This window comes from Chiloscyllium plagiosum, unplaced genomic scaffold (genome assembly GCF_037043375.1).
Source record: "Chiloscyllium plagiosum isolate Xiang-an unplaced genomic scaffold, Cpla_swu_hap1 HiC_scaffold_16, whole genome shotgun sequence".
Classification (NCBI taxonomy): domain Eukaryota; kingdom Metazoa; phylum Chordata; class Chondrichthyes; order Orectolobiformes; family Hemiscylliidae; genus Chiloscyllium; species Chiloscyllium plagiosum.
In genome coordinates, this window is record NW_028270154.1 from 80,730,673 (window position 1) to 80,751,276 (window position 20,604).

At 37.9% G+C, this 20,604-nt stretch overlaps 1 protein-coding gene across 2 annotated transcripts in view; it reads left to right on the top strand.

Moving 5' to 3' along the window:
• Window positions 1-20,604, top strand: part of clint1a (clathrin interactor 1a) — a 171,709-nt gene that overhangs the window by 95,180 nt on the left and 55,925 nt on the right. For both annotated transcript variants that reach the window (XM_043703978.2, XM_043703977.2), the window contains exons 2-3: window positions 15,940-16,044; window positions 18,145-18,241. In XM_043703978.2, coding sequence (XP_043559913.2) covers window positions 15,940-16,044; window positions 18,145-18,241 — 202 coding nt within the window. The remainder of the gene's footprint in view (window positions 1-15,939; window positions 16,045-18,144; window positions 18,242-20,604) is intronic.

Sequence of the window (20,604 nt, forward strand, 5' to 3'; positions counted from 1 at the left end):
ACTTTAAACAATGTCATCATATCATGAGGCACCAGGTGAATTTTATTAACAAAATACCATGAAACTGAAATAGTCATCTTTCATAAGAAAGATCCTTTATGGCATACATGTAGATTTGTGTAGCCTCATTCAATCACAGAACAAAAACATGTGCCTCTGCGGTATTCCTAAATCAATCATACCCCCTATAATAAACTGTTCATAACTGTTTCTTGCTTCGTATGTTTTTTCTAGCTGTAACTCCATTAAAATTAGTTGTGTTCCAACCTGATTGTGGTAAATCGCAACAAGAAATTTCTCTCTTTATGAGCTCACCTGACAATCTCTCTCAAATTTGAACTAATGAGGATTGACTGTACAGGAGGCAGCACTCTCTTCTGTGTTGGAGAGTCTGCTTTATTTCCCACCTCACCACGACACACTCTCTTTGTTGCATGTTCACCAATTATTTTTCCTGTACTGCAGAATGGTTGACTGACTATTTAAAATTTCATTCCTGTGAATGGAGCCTTTCCCTTGCACCTGACATACGATGGCATAGCTAATTATTTAAGTGTCTTTGATTTACAGAAAAAGTTGAGCCTGTGTATGAAAGGACAGATAACTAGAAATGGCTCAATGATGAGAGACAAAATATTGGCGGCTGGCCTTGTACTACCCTGCTGCTTCACCTTCTGAACCTGATCTCTTCCCCCAGTGTATTCTTCCTCACATGCTTCCCTTATCCTTGGCTGTCTTCTTTAAAAGTTAATGAACCTGGACGATATTGATGCTATTAATAATTTAGTGGTGCGCTGTTACAGAGGCTTCTGTTTTGAAAGGGGCTATCTACTTTAGTTGCTCTGTAATACAAAAGGATGAAGTAACAGTGTGTCGACTGTCATTTTAGAGCGGTTTGCCAGTCCTTGAAAGACAATGTAACGGTCACTTAAAGTGTATAGCAGTAATGCTTCTGAACATTGTAGCAGCAGCATTTTGATTGCCCCACTATTCTTCTACCACAAAACCATTTCAGTATTCTCAGAACTGTCCATTTAACATTATGCAGTTTTAGGCCCTTCATCTGCCTTTTAGCATATTTTATGACATTGGTAATAGCCTTATACCAAAGCAAACAAATTTTGATTATGTGGTTACTTTCAAATTGAGGCAGCTTCTTTGTTAGCATAGTTGTGATTGTTTTCTACAGAATATGAAATCCATCTTGTTGTTTGTAAAGTGTGGGAATGTGCAGAAATGTGTAACAATATTTTGAATCAACCTGTTAAGATGTTAAACTCTGGAAAAGGTGGAGAATGAATTGGGGCCCCTTGATCTGAAAGTAGGAACACTGCCATTCACATCACAAGAGCCTTGAACAGCCTTTTACATAGGGATCAGTCACCCCTTGTCAGGGAATTGAGCCCTGGTCTCCTGCATGACAGGCAAGGATACTAACCTCTGTACTAACGAGGAATTTTCTTCAGAAATGAATAATTATTAACAGCAATCCAATTTGGTACAGCTGTCTGTACTTGTACAATAAAGTTGGACAATAAACAGTCACTTTTTAAAATTTCTGGTTAGAGGAAGGAAAATAATAAGAATGCCTTCACGAAGGGGATAAATTGGGGAAAATTAAGGAATGTCAACAGAGGTGCTTTATCCAATTGCAGGGCATATGTGCTGGCCCCAGCAAAGATCAATCTTTTCAAGTTCATTTCTCTAAATACTAACTTTAAAGTATAACTTGTGGCATGAATCCATACACGAAGCACCTAAATGAGTTTGAGGGGTAAGAAAGGTTATAACTGCCATATGTTAAACCACTATGTTGGCTGACGGCCATATTAAATGTCATAATGGCATCTAATTCTAGGCTACTTAAGTATCCTTCAACCTTTCCATGTCCGAAACACTTATTCTGCAATGCAGTTAAATTTTGATTTTTTTTGCTTCCTTGCATGTATTTGGCATTCATTTTAGAATCCCAAAGGACTTGCTAGAGCAGCAGCAACATATTCTGTTCTTTAATATTCCTCATGGAAGTAGAAAATGTTAAACATCTGATACAGTGGGAGATATGAGTCGACCACTGCTGTTTCTCTTGTGGAGTTTCTGGTGGCCTGAGGCAATGGAGCATCTAACTCCAGTTCTTGCTAGGTAATTCAGAAATTTGCTGGATTTTTCTATCATGTGATGCTAATGAAGCCTACTCTGTTGAGTGATTTTGCACACATTGAATTTGACAGTGGCATGGGTGAAAATTGTACCACGTTTTCATTGAGTATTGTCATCTTCACAGGAGAGATTCTTGTTTTATCACTAAGGTGCTCATTTTGCTAGTTGTCAACCCACAAAGTGAAAATTGATTGTTTCTCACACCAGCTGAGAGATTCGATATTGCAGGTTGCCCCCTCTGTCATCTGGTAACTTATTTATTGTGCTAGTGTATATTTTCCCAGGAATAAAATGAAATTCAGTAACTGTATATGCATATTGTAAAATAAATCTTTACATAATTGGTCACAGCCTGCTTTTAGAATCATTTGCAAGGTTTATTTTTAAAACCAATCACTGTTGTGGCAGTGCACAATGTAACACTGTAGATCATCTTCCACCTCTGGACTCTGCAACCCATAACATCAATGTGGACTTTACCAGTTCCCGCATTTCCCCTTTCTTCCCTGCCCTACCTTACTCCAATTCCAACCTTCCAGCTCAGCACCGCCCTCATGAGCTGACCTGCGTGTCAATCTTCCTTACCACCTATCTGCTCCACCCTCCTGTCTGACCTATCACCTTTACCACCACCTCTATCCACCTATTGCCCTCTCAGCTACCTTCCTCCCCCCATCTCCTACTTCTCCCCCTCTCTCCACCCCCGAGGCTCCCAGTCTATTTTCCTGATGAAGGGCTTTTGCCCGAAATGTCAATTTTCCTGCTCCTCAGATGCTGCCTGACCTGATGTGCTTTTCCAACGCCACTCTGATCTTAACTCTAATGTCCAGCATCAGCAGTACCCACCTCCGCTGACAGTGGTTAGCACTGTTGCCTCACAGCGCAGGGACCTGGGTTTGATTCCACCTTCAAGCGACTGTCTGTGAACTTTGCACATTCTATCCATGCATGAGTTTCCTCCCATATTCAGATGTGTACGTTAGGTGGATTGGTCATGCTAAATTGCCTATAGTGTCCATGATTGTGTAGGTTTGGTGGATGAGCCATGGAAAATGCAGGGCTACAGAGATAGGGTAGTGAGTTGGGATGCTGTTTGGAAGGTCAGTGTAAACTCGATGGGCTGAATAGTCTGCTTCCACACTATATCGGAATTCGATGACAGATGTCAGATCCTCAACTGTGTGACTGGTGCCCAGGTTAACAAGGGAACAAAGTCTGTCAACACCTACCTTTCCTAGAAGGGTCTTGCAGGTCAGTGGTTCTGGCTCTGGGCCAGAAGTCTGGGCTCAAGCTCAACTGGCCCCAGAAATATGTCATAACACACCCAAGTGGTTAATTTTAAAAAGTTGTCAGTTTTTATTGCCGGTAGGTAGAACATGCAGTTAAGGAAAATACTGGGCATGAAGTCCAATTTAGTTGGAGCACCACTGCAAAGCTGAAGCATAACCAGTTAAATCTTGCATATAGAGTCATACAGCACAGAAACAGACCCTTCAGTCCAGCTCATCGTGCTGACCAGACGTCTCAATCTAAGTTTGTCCCATTTGTCAGCATTTTGGCTAATGTCCCTCAAGCCTTCCTATTCATATATCCATCTGGATGCCATTTAAATGTTGTAATTGTACTCATCTCCACCACTTCCTCTGGCAGCTTGTTAGAATAGCCTGTCACAGCAATGCGTTATGCTACTGAGATCAAGGTATGAGAGAGGGTTTGTTATTTTCTAGATGGCCCAAAAGTTTGAGTTGCTGATGTCCAGAATTCTTAATGTCCTAATATTCCTGTCCTAAAATTCTTGTAATGAATACAAAATTCACAGTTTGTTGCTTTCTGTTGTAAGTTGGTACTTTTTGTTGAACAAATATTTATTTGTAACGGCAATACTTGGAATCAGTAACTTAATCTCATCATTATAGTCAGTTACCTTAGATAAATTGTCACTCTTAAAAATAAAGAACAGTAGGTTATTGTAATATGCTGTACACAGCATTTTCATTGTGTACGTCAAAAGATTGTTTTATCTGAAAGACAAGACTGAGTAGGCTATTGAAGGTGAAGTCACATGGGATCCATAGTAAGTTGGTGGCAGAAGGGTGTTTCCCTGACTAGCGATCAGTAAGCAGTAGTTTTCTGCAGGCATCAGTACTGGGACCCCTATAGTTTGTAATATACATGATTTGGAGGAGTATGTAGGTGATCTGGTCAGTAAGTTTGCAGACGACACTGGAAGCTGCAGATAGTTTAGAGGATTACCAGAGGATGCAGCAGAATGTAGGCTGGATGGAGAATTGGTGGATGGAATTTAATCTGGACAAAATGTGAGGTGATGCATTTTACAAGGTCTAATACAGGAGGCAAGTACACAGTAAATGACAGAACCTAAAGAAGCATTAGCGTACAGAAGGATTTGGCATACAGGTCCACAGCTCCCTGGAAGTGGCAGCACAAGTGGATAAAGTCATCAAAAGATGAACAGCATGCTTGCCTTCAGTTGGGCATAGAGTTTAAAAATTGGCAAGTCATCCTGCAACTGTATAGAACTCGAGTTTGGCCACATTTGGAATACTGGCTATGGGTAAAGTGGTAGTTCTTCTGTAATGCAGTGGTTGCACTCTTGCTTTAGAAACAGCGCTTAAAGTATTGGTGATTTAATCATGTTACAGCCAACAAAAGTTCGTACTTTAGAAACAGTGCCCCAAATTTGGCAATCGCATTACAGCAAATTCACGAAACACGTGCTGTAGCAGAATGTCCTGTATAGTTCTGGTTGCCGCACTACCAAAACAATGTGGAGACTTCAGAAATGGCTTACCAGGATGTTTCTGGTTTGGAAGATATTAAAGATTAGACAAACTCTCTCTTATTTGAACATCAGAGGCTGAGGGGCGATCTGCTCGAGGTTTATAAAATTGAGAGGCACGGATAGTTGAATTTTTTTCCCAATGTAGAAATATCAGTTATTAGGGGGCATACGTTTAGGATAAAAGAGGTAATGTTTTAAGGAGATGAGAGGGGCCAATTGTTTTTATGCAGATGGTGCTAAGTGCCTGGAATGAGTTGCCAGAAGAGATGGTAGAAGCAGATACAATAGCAATGTTTAAGAGGTACCTTAACAGCTAAGTAAACAGGGAATGGGGCAGTCTTGGTGAGGCAAAGGGACTGTTCTGTGCTATATTGCTATTGCCATAGATTCATACAGCATGGAAACAGTCCCTTTTGGTGCAACTAGTCCCACGCTGACCATTTTCCCAAACTAAACTCATTCCATTTGTCTGGGTTTGGCCCATGCCTCTCCGAACCTTTCCTGTTCATGTACTTATCCAAATGTCTTTTAAATGTTGTAACTGTTCTCTCATTCACCACTTCCTCTGGCAGTTCATTCCACACATGAGCCACTTTGTTTGAAGAGGAAGTCAGTGCTGGTGATGTTATCATTGCTCGCACTGTTGTGGAACTGGAAAAAGTATCTTTTATTTCAGAACCAAACATAGTGCACCTTCTGCAGCCTCTATCACTCCCTTTCGCCTCTGGCTGCCCCTGCAGCCAATTATCTGGCACATCACTGCTCAGGGTGTCATAAGGGTAGCAAGTAAGGGCCTTTTGAGTGTTCTGTGACTGTGGTTTCGCTGGCAGAAGCATCTCAGGAATTGACTGCATGGGCTGAGAGGTTGCTCCTGCAGTGGAGGTGTCAACAAATTAGCTAAGGTTTCTATGTATACAAGTTGAAACAAAGTGGGGTTTTTGTTTCAATAAAATGCCAGGGTATCTCCATGTCCTTTTGGATTTCTATCAATAGTTGACTTAAGTATTGGTTTGTGATTTCTGTCCATGAGGACTTGTATTTAAAGAGGATGACAATCTTTTTTAAGACCTATCAGTTTTTAGATAATCCAGTGTCAGTCATTCTCTTCACTATGAAATGGGCATCATTTTCTTCAGAACGACCATAGGTACCAAATAAATTTTAATTGCCATGGCCAGCTCCTCTATGTCCATGCAGCAAACAGCTGTTTCCTATTTTTGTACATTCCCCGCCATTTTTCTAACCCTGCTGGGCATTCTGTGCTTCCTTCATTGTAGACGTGTTAGCAGAGCCTTCAGCACCACACTTCAAGAATGGGCTAAAGCCCTCTGCATTTGTTTTCGTCGTCTGGTTTATGGCTTGAGACATGGCCTTGTTACATCTGAGGTAAAGCTGTTGGTAGTATCAAGTGACTAACTATCAAGTTTTCATAAATTTCTGGCAGTTGTAATAGGAAAATGGTAGTCTTGTCTTTTCTACCATCATCCTTACTAGAGTCTATTAGCGGCAGCGTAGGTGAGATCTTCAGAACGTTTTACCTGGGTGTTTAACAAGCCAATTTGAGAGACTTTTGAGAGTTTCAAGTTCTGTTAGTGCAGAATCTGATATAACTGCAGTTAAACCACCAAATCCAGTTTTCATACTTCGTTTTCAAACCAATTACAGTATTTAACATTAGCTGGTGGGAAAAATGCCTTTTCAAACTTTAACGTTAAAGTCTAGAATTCTTCCAAGCCTTTTAAGGTTTCTTCATCTTTACAAAGTACGGGTTGTCCTGTCGAGTCTTCATAAAAATATCAGTGCAGAATGGGTGTGCATGCATCTAGACATGCCTCAGTTGCTCAGAAAACAGTATGAATTAGATGCTATTGCTTTCATGTGTCAACTTGCATTGATTTTTGAAGCAAGTATATTACAACTGTCAAATTCTTACCCACAATAAGTGATTTTGTTTTTAGTCAGCAAGGTATGTGACATCGGTGGAACACGTTGTGTTGTTCTATGCAAGTGTCGGAGCAAAAATAACGGATACATACTTGTTTCATGTAACGATACAGCTAAATTTAAAGCAAAGGTCAGCGAGTAGGGAGACATAGAGGCTACCAAATATGCATAGGGGTACTGTTGGAAGTTCATCAGCAAAAAATCCACTAGCTTGAGGTGCAATTTATAATAATACTATGGCTCTGAGGTGTATTTTTTTTCTGAAATAAAAACAAATTGTTGCGGAAAGCTCAGCAGGCCTGGCAGTATTTGTGAAGAGAAATCGGAATTCCTCAGGTGCTGCCAGACCTGCTGAGCTTTTCCAGTGATTTCTGTCCTTGTTTCTCATTTAATGCATCCATAGTTCTTTCAGTTTTTATTTTGTATATTTTCCTTTTTTTTTAAAACGGCTGAGACAGAGGTGATGAGTGATTTGTTCAAAGCTAATAAGGTAAACGGCTTGTGAGGCCTTGGAGTTTTTTTTCCAAAGATGGAACAGTAGAAGCAGCCTGACTGGGTGGGGTCAAGCTCCCACAGAACCAGATTTTTAGTCTTAGCTTTCTGCAGTTGCTTGTGTTTTAAAATTGGATGTGGAAGCTCTTATTCCTTTCTCTGTTACACCTTAAAGCTGGGGTTCTCGTCCTGCTAGAATTTCATGAGACAATCTATTTGTCTGAATTTGCTTTTGCAAAGGATGTGTTTATGGGATGTTACTATATTTGAACAATTAATATTATTTTATAGTGAATATATTTTGTAAGCATATATAGTTACAGTTAAGACAATTCTTTTTTTTATTTTTACTTTCAGTATTTTAACTGTTTTGTACAAGTAGTGTGCTTTGTTTAAAGTTTGACCAATCCATTCGCATCTAAAATGCAATACCTTACACTTACCTTAACGTAAGGAAAAGTTAAGGGCTCTAGGCTATCTTAATATGTTTTGATGCCTGCAGTAGTGGTTGGAACTGAGAATAAGAAATTTAAGACTTCTGGTGTTCATTGTCTTCCACTTACATCCATGGCACAGTCAGCATCCTTTATTTGTTTCTTGACCCAACATTCTCTTGAGCAAGTAAAGCCATTCACCCCACATTTCTGTACCATATGAGATGGCCAGAAAACTTTTTTGCTTCCTGATTAAATGAAATCCCAAGTAATCTGTATCTAAACCAACTCCATTTCTCTGTATAGCTGAGCTGCTCTTCATATTGAAAACTACTTTTAACTTGTTTCACTTCCTCCTAAACTTCTGCTTTTCTACTTGCTCATTCTCTCCTTTCCCAGAGTTAAATAGAGATCCACTAATGCTCATTTTTCCCCACCTCACCAATTTCAATGAATACCACCTATGCCATTTCCGCCACCTCCAGTATGATTCCTACACTGAACATATCTCTTAGGATTCAAAAGAGACTGTTCCTTCCTTAATGACATGGTCTGCTTCTGCTTCTTCCTCCTGTTACAATTCTTCATGCAAGTGCAGCAGGTGCTATGTCTGCCCTTACTTTCTCAATGCTTGTCATCCAGCATCTACCCATAGATGCTGTCTGACCAGCTGGACACTTGCAGCATTCGCTCTCTGCATCTGTATGAAGACTGTGTTGCTATTGAACCTTTTCTTACAAGGAGAATTTATTGATGAATTGCTTTTCAAACTGGAGAAGTAGTATGTGGTTAGGATCCATATGAGGTGCTGGTACAACCACTGCTTTTCTTAATCTGTGAATGACCTTAACTTGGGTGTACAGGGCACTTGTTTTAGAAATTTACTAGGAGAAAGTGAGGGCTGCAGTTGCTGGAGATCAGAGCTCGTGTCTACTCTTCTTGCAGTTCACAATATTTCATATCTATGTCATATGCAAATTTCAGAGTCAAGTGTGTGGTACTGGAAAAGCACAGCATGTCAGGCAGCATTCGAGGAGCAGGGAAATTGACGTTTGGTGGCATAAGCCCTTCAGGGATGAGGCTTATGCTTGAAACGTTGATTCTCCTGCTCATTGGATGCTGCCTGACCTGTGCTTTTCTAGCACCACACACTTGACTCTGAAATTTGCATATGACATAGATATGAAATATTGTGAACTGCAAGAAGAGTAGACATGAGCTTGAAGGAATTAGGTTTGAGGAATCGTTTGGCAAATGAAAAGTTCGTACAGAAGTGATCCATTTTGGTAAGAGGAATGAGGCAAAGCAAAATATAGGATAGAAATCCATAAGATGTGCAGCTGCAGTGAGATAAGGGGCAGAGAATATAAAAGCAAGGAAATTTTACGTCCAGCCTGCTTGGTTTCAACTAGAGTATTGCATTCAGTTCTAGGTATTACGTTTTATGATCGATTTGGAGGTATTTGAGAGGATACAAAAATGATTCATGGAAACAGTTCTAGGGGTGATAAATTTCATTCACCATGGATTCCAGTCGTTGCAGCAAGGTCATCCTATTCATGCCGCTACTTTGTCCTGCCATGTTGTTTCTTTGATTTCTATGGAAAGTACTGTCGAAAACAGACCATAAGCACACAATACAAAGCGTATCTGGATTTCATTAGAGATTGATTAGAGAAATCTGGCTCCTCTTTAGAGGAGAAATATTGAAAAATTGAAGATTTTTAAAACCGAGGTCTGGATAAAGTGGATAGAAACTGTCACTTTTTTTGGCTGAAGGCGAAGATCCAAAGAACCCAGTTTAAAGTGACGGACAACAGAAGTAGCGGCAGGAGAGAACATTTTTCTGTGCAGTACATAGTTAGGGATCCAGAATACTACCTGAGAGGGAATTAAGCCCTTTAAAAAGGATTTGCATATTTATCTGGAACAAAATAAATTTGCAGACCGATATGGAAAAATGGGACAAGGTGAGTCACTATTCCAGAATTAGCACAGACTTAACTGGCCAAACAGCCTCCAATATAGAAATAATTCTGTGACTCCCCTTGCCCCAACATTATTCTTTGCAAATACTGTAATATTTTTAAATACATAGTGACTGAAATAATCGACTGTGCAATTACTAACTCCCTTTGTATAAACAGGTGGGGCTTGAGGATAGCTGAACTCTTGAATTTCTTTGCATTATGTTTTACCTTTTCAATTATAGCCAGAAGTAGCCTTTTCCTTCGTATTCGTGGAACTCATTTTTGTGTTGAGATATCTTTTTGAGAAGGAGTGAAAAATCTTATCTTTTGAAATGGAAATGCCAAGCGTAATAGTATCTGATTTGTTTCTTTCAATACAAAAACAGCAATGACAGAGGTTCAAAATTAAAGCTTTGAATGTGAACTTGATATATTGGTGTCTGCTGTGCCTCTCCCTTCATGAGCCTGTTTTTATCCCCTCAGATTTCTTTTCTATAGTTGCTGACTCCTGTTTGACCACAGTTCTGCACATATGTCATTTAGTATTTCACCCAAGTCAATTTCATTATTACATGTATTGTCATAATGTTTACGTCCAGTCCTTGGCTAAGGTTCATACAGGTGTTTTCTAACACTCTAATACTGGCTAGTGAAATGGAACAGAACTGTCAAATTGTCCAAATTGAAGCAAATTGTAGTGGTACCACCCTGATAGAGCTGACCTGTTTTCAGCTCTGGCATTATATTGCATCTTGGTTTTTCCAAACTGAGTGCCTTGATTATGTGCCATCTTTATCAATTGTGAAGTAGTTGGGAAACTGATTTACCTAGTTTTAATGCTGTAATTTTGTTTTCTGAAGTTTATTTTGATGCAGCACAAATTACTTCATGGCTGATTAGCACATACCATGCAATGTGTTCACACATTTAACCTCTTCTCATTTCCGCTCGATCAGATTTTACTACAAATTGGTAATTTTAGCTTTGAAAGTGGTGAAGATTCCAATCAGATCAAATTCCTTCATTCCCTTCTAACTTAAATAAACATCAAGTTTGAACAAAGTGGTACCCTTTTATTTAGAAAAAAAGCAAGTGACATTAGCTTTGTGAACAGAATATCAGATGCGCACAGACTGTCAGACCTTATTGTTTCACAGCTGGCTGCTTTTGCAGGTAAGGACGTGTTAATGCAGCCTGGCTTAGAAGGGAGCAAGGTTCCCTGGATGGAACCCAGTATAAACTAATCAAACAGCTCCCCCTGGCCTCCAAAGCTGTCTACCAGTATTAAATTTATATCAATCACAGGAAGTCTTTGCATTCGAAGTCGTAATTTTTTCCCCTCACATCTGGAAGAGAGAAATTATTTTTTGCATCAAAGGTCACGAGGATTCTGGGTAGGGCAAGAAATGAGAGCCATGCAAAACATGGGAAAGGGAGAATACAGCTACTTTTCCACCTTTCCAAAATAAGTTATTTTTGAATGGTTTGGTTCCAAGCCAAGTTGTGTAGTTTTTTTGGTTTGCTTAATGTGGAATGCAGAGCATGATTTCAAAAACAATGAATTGTGTTCTTAAATAGATGATTTAAAATTGTTGTCCCGAGCGGATAACTTTTACTCCTTGAGATTAAATTTTGTTTTCATGCTGTTATAGAGTTGAGGAGAGAATATTTTAAATGGACTTTAGGTATTTAAGTTTTCCTGTTGTACTCCATTAACTATCACCAAGAGCTGGTGCCTTACTCAAACACCTATGTAAAGAAGATGAATGTTTATTTTTGCAATTCTGAATTGCACAACAAAATGAGAGAGGAGCAGAGATGCAATTAAATTTTTTTATAAAATAAAAATTGACAATTCAGGTGGGACAGCAATAATAAACAGTCATACATCAGACAACCATCCCATCAAATGTTTGTGTAAAATTAATTGAGAACTTGTTACTGAGATTCTCAGTAACAAAATGAGCGCAACCATAATTGACTTAGTAGGCAGGTCCTGCCTTAGCAGAATACTATGTCATGGAATTTACATTGAGATCACCAGGATGACTATCAGGATTTCAAATGAAAATTGCAATTTTTTAAAACCCCATTAATCCTCACGGTGTGTCCAAAAGATAAATGGTCTACATGGTTACCTTCAAGTCCTGGTCCTTGACCCCAAGGAGAAAAACATGTAATTGTTCTTGTACCTGTTGTTTTATTATTTGTCTTGTTTGAATTTTGGCAACTCAGTGTTTTGTGAACTGTTCTTTTTAAGCTCTGCTCAATTCTTGGTAGATAAATGCTGGTAGCAGTAACCAAAGTTACCTGAAAATGAATGGGGGCATGAATCTATAATTTATTTGCAATATCCAAGGCTAATTGTTAAATCAATGTGGTTCATGAATGCACTGGGGAACCTGCCTATTAAGCTTACAGCCTTTATGCTATTTTTCTTTGTTATGGGGTGTGGACATACATGTTGTGGCCAGCACTTATTACCAATTCCTAATTGCTCTTGAGACAGCTTGAACCACTGTAGTCCATAGAAATGTAGGAACAGGAGTTGACCATTCAGCCCCTTGAGCCTGTTCCACTATTCAATGAGATCATGGCTGATATGTCGTCTAACTCCATATACCTGCCTTTGGCCCATACCCCTCAATACCTTTGATTAATAAAAATGTTATCTATCTTCAATTTAAAATTAAAATAAATTAAATGATCCTGCATTCATTACCATTTGTGGAACAGTTCCAAAGATCTACCACTCTGTGTGTAGCCCTAATTCTTAGACTGTGCCCCCATTTCTAGAATCTCCACCCAATCAACATAGTTCATTACTTTTTTTTTTCCTTTTAATATCTTGAAGACTTTGAGCAGATCGCTCCTAAAACTTCTAAATTCTAGAGAAAACAAGCCTAATTGGCATGATCTCTACTCAAACCTAACCCTTGTAGTCCTGCTATAATTCTTCTAAACCTACATTGTACTCTCTCGAAAGTGAATATATTTTTCTTCAGGTTTGGTTGGCAGGTCTGCTCTCTGTACTCCAAGTATTGTTTAACCAGGATTTTGTACAGTTGCATTATAACGCCTGCATCCTTGTATTCCATGTGATCCAGCAACTGCTTGGATTGCATGTTACAAGAATATGACACTCTAACAATCTGGTGCTTTAAAACTGAGCTATTTGCCAAGCATACTTGTCTCTTGTTTATGAATGAAAGCCATCAAGTCTGAAAAAGAAACTATTGATGTAAGTGACATTTTAGCATTTGATTATAAAAATGGACAGTGTACACAGATTGTATCCTCTCTGTATCAGGGCTCTGATGTAGAGTCATCTAGACTCAGTGTTAGCATGCTGTCTCTCTGTGGATGCTGTCTGACCTGCTGTGATCTCCAGTATATATTTTCAGTACGAATTCCAGCATCAGTACTTGCCTCTCCATAAACAACCAGGTCTTTTGTGAAATAAAACTTGTGTCCTTGAATATGGCAGATAGACTAATTGTAGATCTTTAATATTGTGCAAAGTACCAGACGTCATGTGGAATGTCCACTATATTTTGCTTTCTGTTCCAAAAGACCGTGATTTGTCAGACCATTGAATTCAGGTTGCAATATAGTAGTTGAAATCCAGAAGGAAAATAATTCCACAGAAGCTGAAAGAAATAGTAAGAAACTGAGCACACATACTGAAAGTAGCATTTCAATTAGTCTTTCAGGTATTGTTCAAATGTATGACACTCTAATATTTGCCATGATTGAATGGCGGAGTGGACTCGATGGGCCGAATGGCCTTACTTCCACTCCTATGTCTTATGGTCTTCTGGTATGCATCCTTAATGGTTCCAAACTGGGCAGAAATTTAAAAGAGCAGTATTCTTTCCCATCACCCCATGTTTCCGTTTTTACATGGAGTTGTATCACAGTTCTCCAAATTTCTGAATCTAAACGGTTGTTTCATCGCCTAGGATAAAAACATTGCATGAAAACCCATTGGGCAATTTGAAACACCATCTGTATCGTACACCTGTCAAAATTTATGTGTATATTTTGAACCTCTGCTAAAAGGAATCCCACTCCTTTATATTTTTAATTATCACATGAAACAATTTACCCATGTGTTTTCAAAACCAGACTCTGGTCTCTGTTTTGCCATTGTTTACTTTGAAATTAATCACCCGACACACAAGGAGGTATTTATTGTTGTACTAAAGAAACAGTACCCTATTACAGTTCTATAACTAACATTGCATTGACTTCAGGTAACCGCCTCATTAACTCTGAGGCAAATGTGTCTTCTAACATGGGTAGAAAAAGCAAAAGCTAGATATAAATGCTATTTTCTGTTTCTGTTTTTGTTTTTATTTCTAGTCATTTGATGGAGCAACTAAATTTGTAATTTCTTCTTTCAGGGAGCTTTGATTCTATTTGTGACTTAAGTGGGAATTTGGAGGACTTTTCTGTTTGTCCATTTGTTAAGCCATCATTTATTCCTTAATCCTTAATTTTTCAGGGAGCAGTTAGTCAATCATATAACTGTCTATCTGGACTCGCATTTAGACTGGACCAGCTAAGGATGGCAAATTTCCTTCCCTAAAGGACGTCATTGAACCAAATGAGTTTTTACGACAATCAGCAGTTGGTTACATGAGCTTTTGGAATTTTCTGTCACTCCAGATTTTTATTGAACTCGAATCCCACTATCTGCCATGGTGGGATTTGAACCATGTCCAGTACCCCTAGGATATTAACCTGGGATTCTTCATTACCAGTTGAGTGACATTACCATTTGGCTGCTGTGTCCCCTAGTATTAACTTGTATAATGCACTGTTTCTTGGTACAATATTAATCTAATTGTGAATAGAATTTGCAATCTTTTTGAAACATTTTTATCTGATGGGAACATGTTTTTCTGGCAGGTTTTGTATGTGTCAACAGCTTTAGCCTATGCAGATATTGATATCCAGCTTTTAAATTGTTCAAGTGGAGACTATATGATAGATGCTAATGCACTCCATTGTGGATAAGGCAAGCTGTTGAGGCCTGAGAAGAAAGTGTGTTTGTAACAGTGCTTTTGTTTTTTAATTTGTTCAAATTCATTGCTTGCAGCAGAGAATGTTAATGGGCAAGGTGCTTTGAAAGAGGAGCATGGTGTTATGGTATGAAGTCATCAATAGAATATGATATGTCATGTTACTGTATTCAAGGAAAGAAGCAAATAACAGCTGTCAAGCTAACTCATTGCATAACCAAACTTCTTCAACATGATCAGGAAGGAGCCACTGTTTATAAGTGTTGAAATGGATTTTTGTGTTTTAATATTTAATTTGAAAGATTAGACTGGTGGAGTGTGCGTGTCAAGGTGTGAAATTCAATGTAGAGGATTTTACTAATGTAGACTGCTTCACTACAGTAGTTGTAGAATCCAAAAGTTTATGCAAATGTGAAGAGATGCTTATTAAATGAGAATCTGATTTGATGAGCACTAGATAGCACTGGTTTTAAATTGGTGCTACCAACTAAACCACAACCTAAGTTAGTGTAATGTTTAGATCTTCAAAACTGGCTTCTAAAGACTTTGGAAGACTTGGATTTCTCTTGATTGGATCTTTATACCTTTTTCATTTGCTAATTTAGTAATATGCTCTGTTTTGAATTATTAATAAAATATTTTGGGATGTTGGTAATATTTTTCTTTGGGTAGCTAACCCAAATAAAGCCTGGGACAAAATGGTCCCAGCCATTGCTTCAATATTTGAAATGGGGTTTTCCCATGCTGAAACATTTGAAACCTGTGTAAAAGTGTGACCATGAAAGAGGCATACTATAATTATTAATATTCCACACTATTGGTATCCATTTTATTTCACTTAGGTTTTTCTTAAAATTGCACTAGGTCCAGCTATGACAAAACCTACTGTATCATAGGTTATTTGATTATTCAGCAAAACTAATGGAACAGTAACACTTGATTTAAGACAAGTTAAATGTGTATTGATGTGTCCTCGGCGCAGTCTGACACACACAATGTTTCCCCGCCCTATAGAGGTATCTCATTAAAGCTGTCAGTGAGTCATTATTAAGTTTTCATGTGGTTATGTTTTGATGCTAATGTAATGTGTATGGCTTGTTTCATTTCAGCACAAATGTGGTTATGAATTATTCAGAGGTAGAGTCTAAGGTTCGAGAAGCAACCAATGATGATCCGTGGGGACCTTCAGGGCAGCTAATGGCAGAGATCGCCAAGTAAGTACTAATCTTGCTGAGCTCTAGGGGTATCTCCAAATATACATAATTTTGCTGAAAGCTTAATCTATCTGTTCAAAGCATTGACTTATTTATTGTTTGAATAAAATCTGTAATATCACTCTTTTGGTCCATTTCAAAATAAGGAATTGGGTTTACACCATTTAATTTCGCTTGAGTGAAATGCAGTTGAATGGGAATGGACTAGTGAAAGCACATGGGAATTTGAATACTTAATGAAGTTGCACCTGGAGCAACCTTAACTCCATTCTTCTGGAGACGATGCAGTTTATGACTTTCTAGGTTTTATTCCTAATGGAATTGAACTGCACAGGATGAGTGAAAGGGATGTTATCACTAAGTCTACAAACCTCTTACAACATTCTTTCTTAGTGTGAAAGTAAAATTTGCTATTAAACAAATGGCTACTTTCATGATTTCAAAGTTTAGAAGATGCTAAAGGAGGTCAGTTTCTTCAAAGCGCACAATGCGTTACAGGTTGTCGGAGCTGGCAAGTTACTCGGTTTATGAAATAACCATACTGATCACATTATTATGAGCAATATACAAATGACTGAAATCAACCATGTGACTGAACACACTGTACAGTCTCAAGATGATTTAATTTACTGTACTTAAGCTCATTTTCCAATACTGCTGGACAGGACTCATTATTTCAAATTCATCCCATCATTACCAACGATGAACTTGTTACCAGTAATATTTTACCCTAGTGTAATATATCTGAGCTTTCTCTCTAGACACAACCCAGAGTTTACGAAATTGTGATATATTGCATGAACGAAGGTAAAACTTCATATGGATCGTCAGAAAGAGCAGTGTAACATGAGTCTTTAAGATTCCAAGCTGTGGTTAAGAATTCATCTTGGTGATTCAAATCAGCTTTTAAAAGAGCAAACCATTTTCTTGATTCTTTTGGGAGCACTGTTGAATTCCGATAAAAGTAATAGTTGCTGGGATCTAAATTTCTCAGCATTGTATCATACATTGTTTTAATAAAGAGTAACGGCAAGTAATTCCTCAGCCTATATAGCTATTGTAGTAGAGAATAGTTGATCATAATTAAAACTAGATGGCCTTGTATTATGTTTCACTACAACTGTTGATGTCTACTACTTAACCCTGCATAGAGAAGCAAGGCACTGTTCTGCAACATAATTGGTTGAAGGGTCACAGATGCTGATTCTGCACTTTGGTGTGTGAGAAATGTCTTTGCAGCATTTATTCAGATGCAGTATTTTTGATTAGGTGGTTAGATAGACGTAGAGCTATGTGTAGGGAAAAAGTTAACTAATGAAGTAATTTGTACTAAGCAGTCAGAACACTTACTGATGTGATTGTTCATTTAGATAAAGCCTGTGCATATAATCAGCGCTATTTCTGTATTGGAGTTAACAAGAAATAGTTTTCCTAAAACTAAGTTACTCCCACTTCCTACTGCCATTACCACCATCCATTGTGCTTATTAAGAAAAGAATTATGTTGTATTTAAAAACATGCCTTCAATGGCAGTAAGTGCTTTTCATGAGTAACAAGAAAAAATGACAAGTTTATGTGTATGTTTTGCAAACTACAGTGTTTTAACAAATGATCACCAGGTGATCTGACTGTGGTTTTTGCTTTGTGATTTAAAGCTAGAATGCAAATGGATCTAAAACCAATGAAGGACCCAGCTTGTATCTGCAATTCACCCCAGACCATCTGTTACATATGTAATAATGCTAAATATTTGATATGCTGTATGTCAGATCAACACACAAAACTCTTAGTAGCCAGCTGGGGTTCTGCTAGGTCATTTTTCTTTCATGTTAATGTACTGACAATAATTTGCAGCTCTGCTTGATTCATAATACCTGTTTGTAAAAGGAAACGTTATGTGTTAGCCAAACCTATTCTGCCACCTACAGCCTGTCCTTATTTATTGCTTGTGCTCTGGGAACATACACACCCGCAGCAATTTCCTTTTATGAGTAAAAATAGAACAAAGTAAACGCCTAAGGTTCCATCGCGCACTGCTTTTGCTTTGTTTTCTTTTTTTACATATATTGGATCTGCTAAAGCTGTTTTTTTTTATTGTAGGTCTACATTTATGTATGAACAGTTTCCTGAAGTTATGAACATGCTTTGGACTCGTATGCTAAAAGACAATAAAAAGAATTGGAGGCGGGTTTATAAGGTGGAGTAACAAAGCATTTCTTTCCCATTTCATGGTACCTCTAATTTGGACTTCCCAAATTTCGAAATACAATGTGATTCTCTTTGTGAAATAGCACATGGAGGTGTTTAATGTATTGCACAAAACAAAGCACATTTCATTGTTCTGTTTTGACATTGAAAAATTGACTAACGAAATTTAATATTTGTGCTGTCAAAACCATCTGCCAAATGGTAGCACAATCTGCCCCAAATTTATGATCGCACAAAATGATTTAAATGCTAAAATCTCAAGTGATTTACATCACATCATTCAGTGTATTCTATACTGTTAGGTTTTTTCCACTTTGAGTCTTCGGGTGGTTGTTTGCCCATTTTTAAAGATGTGCAGCAATGTGGTCTTTACCATTCAAGAATTTTGAAATAGATTTACAAAAATTTCACTACTCTAACTGTATGGAACTTCATTGCGCAATAGCACATCAATTCCAAGTGGATAGAAATAACCATGTTTTATTTTATTTCCTATAGAAGTGACATTTAATTCTTAAAATTCATTGATGGTTGTGTGAGGATTGCTAGGAAAGCCAAGTTTTGTTGCCTTTAATTGCTCGAGTGGTTGATGGGAAACAACTTTCTTGAACCACTGCTGTTTGTATGTAATGTAGTCAGGAAGGGTGTCGCAGGATTTTGACTAAGTGCCTTGTGACATATTTACAAATCTGGATGATTTGTGTTTTAGGGAGGAACTTGTAAGAAATGATGTTCCTATGTGTTTACATCCCTTGTCCTTCTAGGTGGTTGAGTTCATAGGTTTGGAAGGTGCTTCTAATGAGGCTAGATGAGTTGCTGCAGCCATCTTATAAATGTACACACTGGTGGCACTTATGCCAGTGGAGAAAGGGATGAATGTTGAGGCAGAGAACAGCTTGTGAAGTTGAAGCTTGTGTTCTATTTCTGTCCTATTTGAAGAGGAATCAGTTTATAATTGTCTAAATTAAAATGAATATGTCAAGTTAATTTCTGTAAATCCTGATCTATTAAATGTTTGTATAAGATTTGAAGCCTCATAACATAATAATTTAGACTTCAGTTTTTTTTCATTAGCTTGTGGGATGTAGGCATCACTGGCTAGGCCAATATTTATTACCCATCCTTTATTGCCCTGTAAAGGATGGTGCTAAGTTGCCTCCTTGAACTGTTGCAGTCCTTGGTGCTGTTCGGAAGGAAGTTTCCAGGATTTTGCCTGAGCAGTAGTGAAGAAAATTGCAATACACTTCAAAGTCAAAATGGTGTTTCGCTTGGAGGGAACCTTGCAGGTGGTCATGCTCCCATGCTCTGCTGCTCTTGTCCTTTGTGGTAGAGGTTATAGCTTTGAAATCTCCTATACAATGTTGTGTTAGACATGTTTAGCATTAAACAGTTCAGAAATCCTGGTTAACAGTTACCCCTAACCAATATCGGCCTTTTAAAAAGCAAATATTATTTATTGCAGCTGTTAGCAATACTTTGCTAGACACTCATTGTCTGCTGCTGCACTTCCCCATGTTGTAAAAGTGACTTCATTTCAAACAGTCCATTATTGTCTGTTGAGCACTTCTTTGAATCTTCCTGAATTTGTAATAGGTATAATACTGATAATTTCTTTACTTGCCCTTCCTTTCCAAATTACTAAAAGATTGTACAGCTTTTAAACCTTTGACAAGATAAGGCTTTTTTTGCTTCATTGAAAAAAGTGCATCTATTAATTTGGAACAGAATTTTAATGAAGATCCCTCCCCCATCAGATTAAAAACAAATGTGATTGTTTCTTTGATTTGAGGTGTGCCAATCTTTTTCCATACTTGTATGCATTTTGACAATATGCAGAAGTTGAAACTGGACTATTTTAGAAGGTTTGACATAATGAAAGCACATTGAATTTTGTGTGTAGCCTGAATATGTAAGTTTTAAAGAATAAATTCAGGTACTTTTGTCTTCTGATTATTTAGCTTTAGATGTAATGTACAATATTTTAGCAGAACTTTTTAAAATCTGTACATGAAGCAATGCCCTATGTGTCTTTTTGCTTAATAACATAACAATACAGAATTAATATTCCTGTAAGTGTAACAGACAACTGCAGTAATTCCCAATGCTTTTCACTGCTGAGACTCAATGATAAACAGCCGCAGATGGTAATTAACGAGGTTCAAATGCTCCAGACTATTATTTGGTCTGTTGAAGAAAATGCAAAGCTTACAGTATTTATCTCCTAATGTGTTAAATCTTAACTGGATTTTAAAAGCTTTCAACACTTGTCAGTCAGTGTAAGGTGCGATGTGCAAATATATTCACGATTGGAATTTTTAAATTGATTTGCAAAACTATTCGAAATGGGGACGG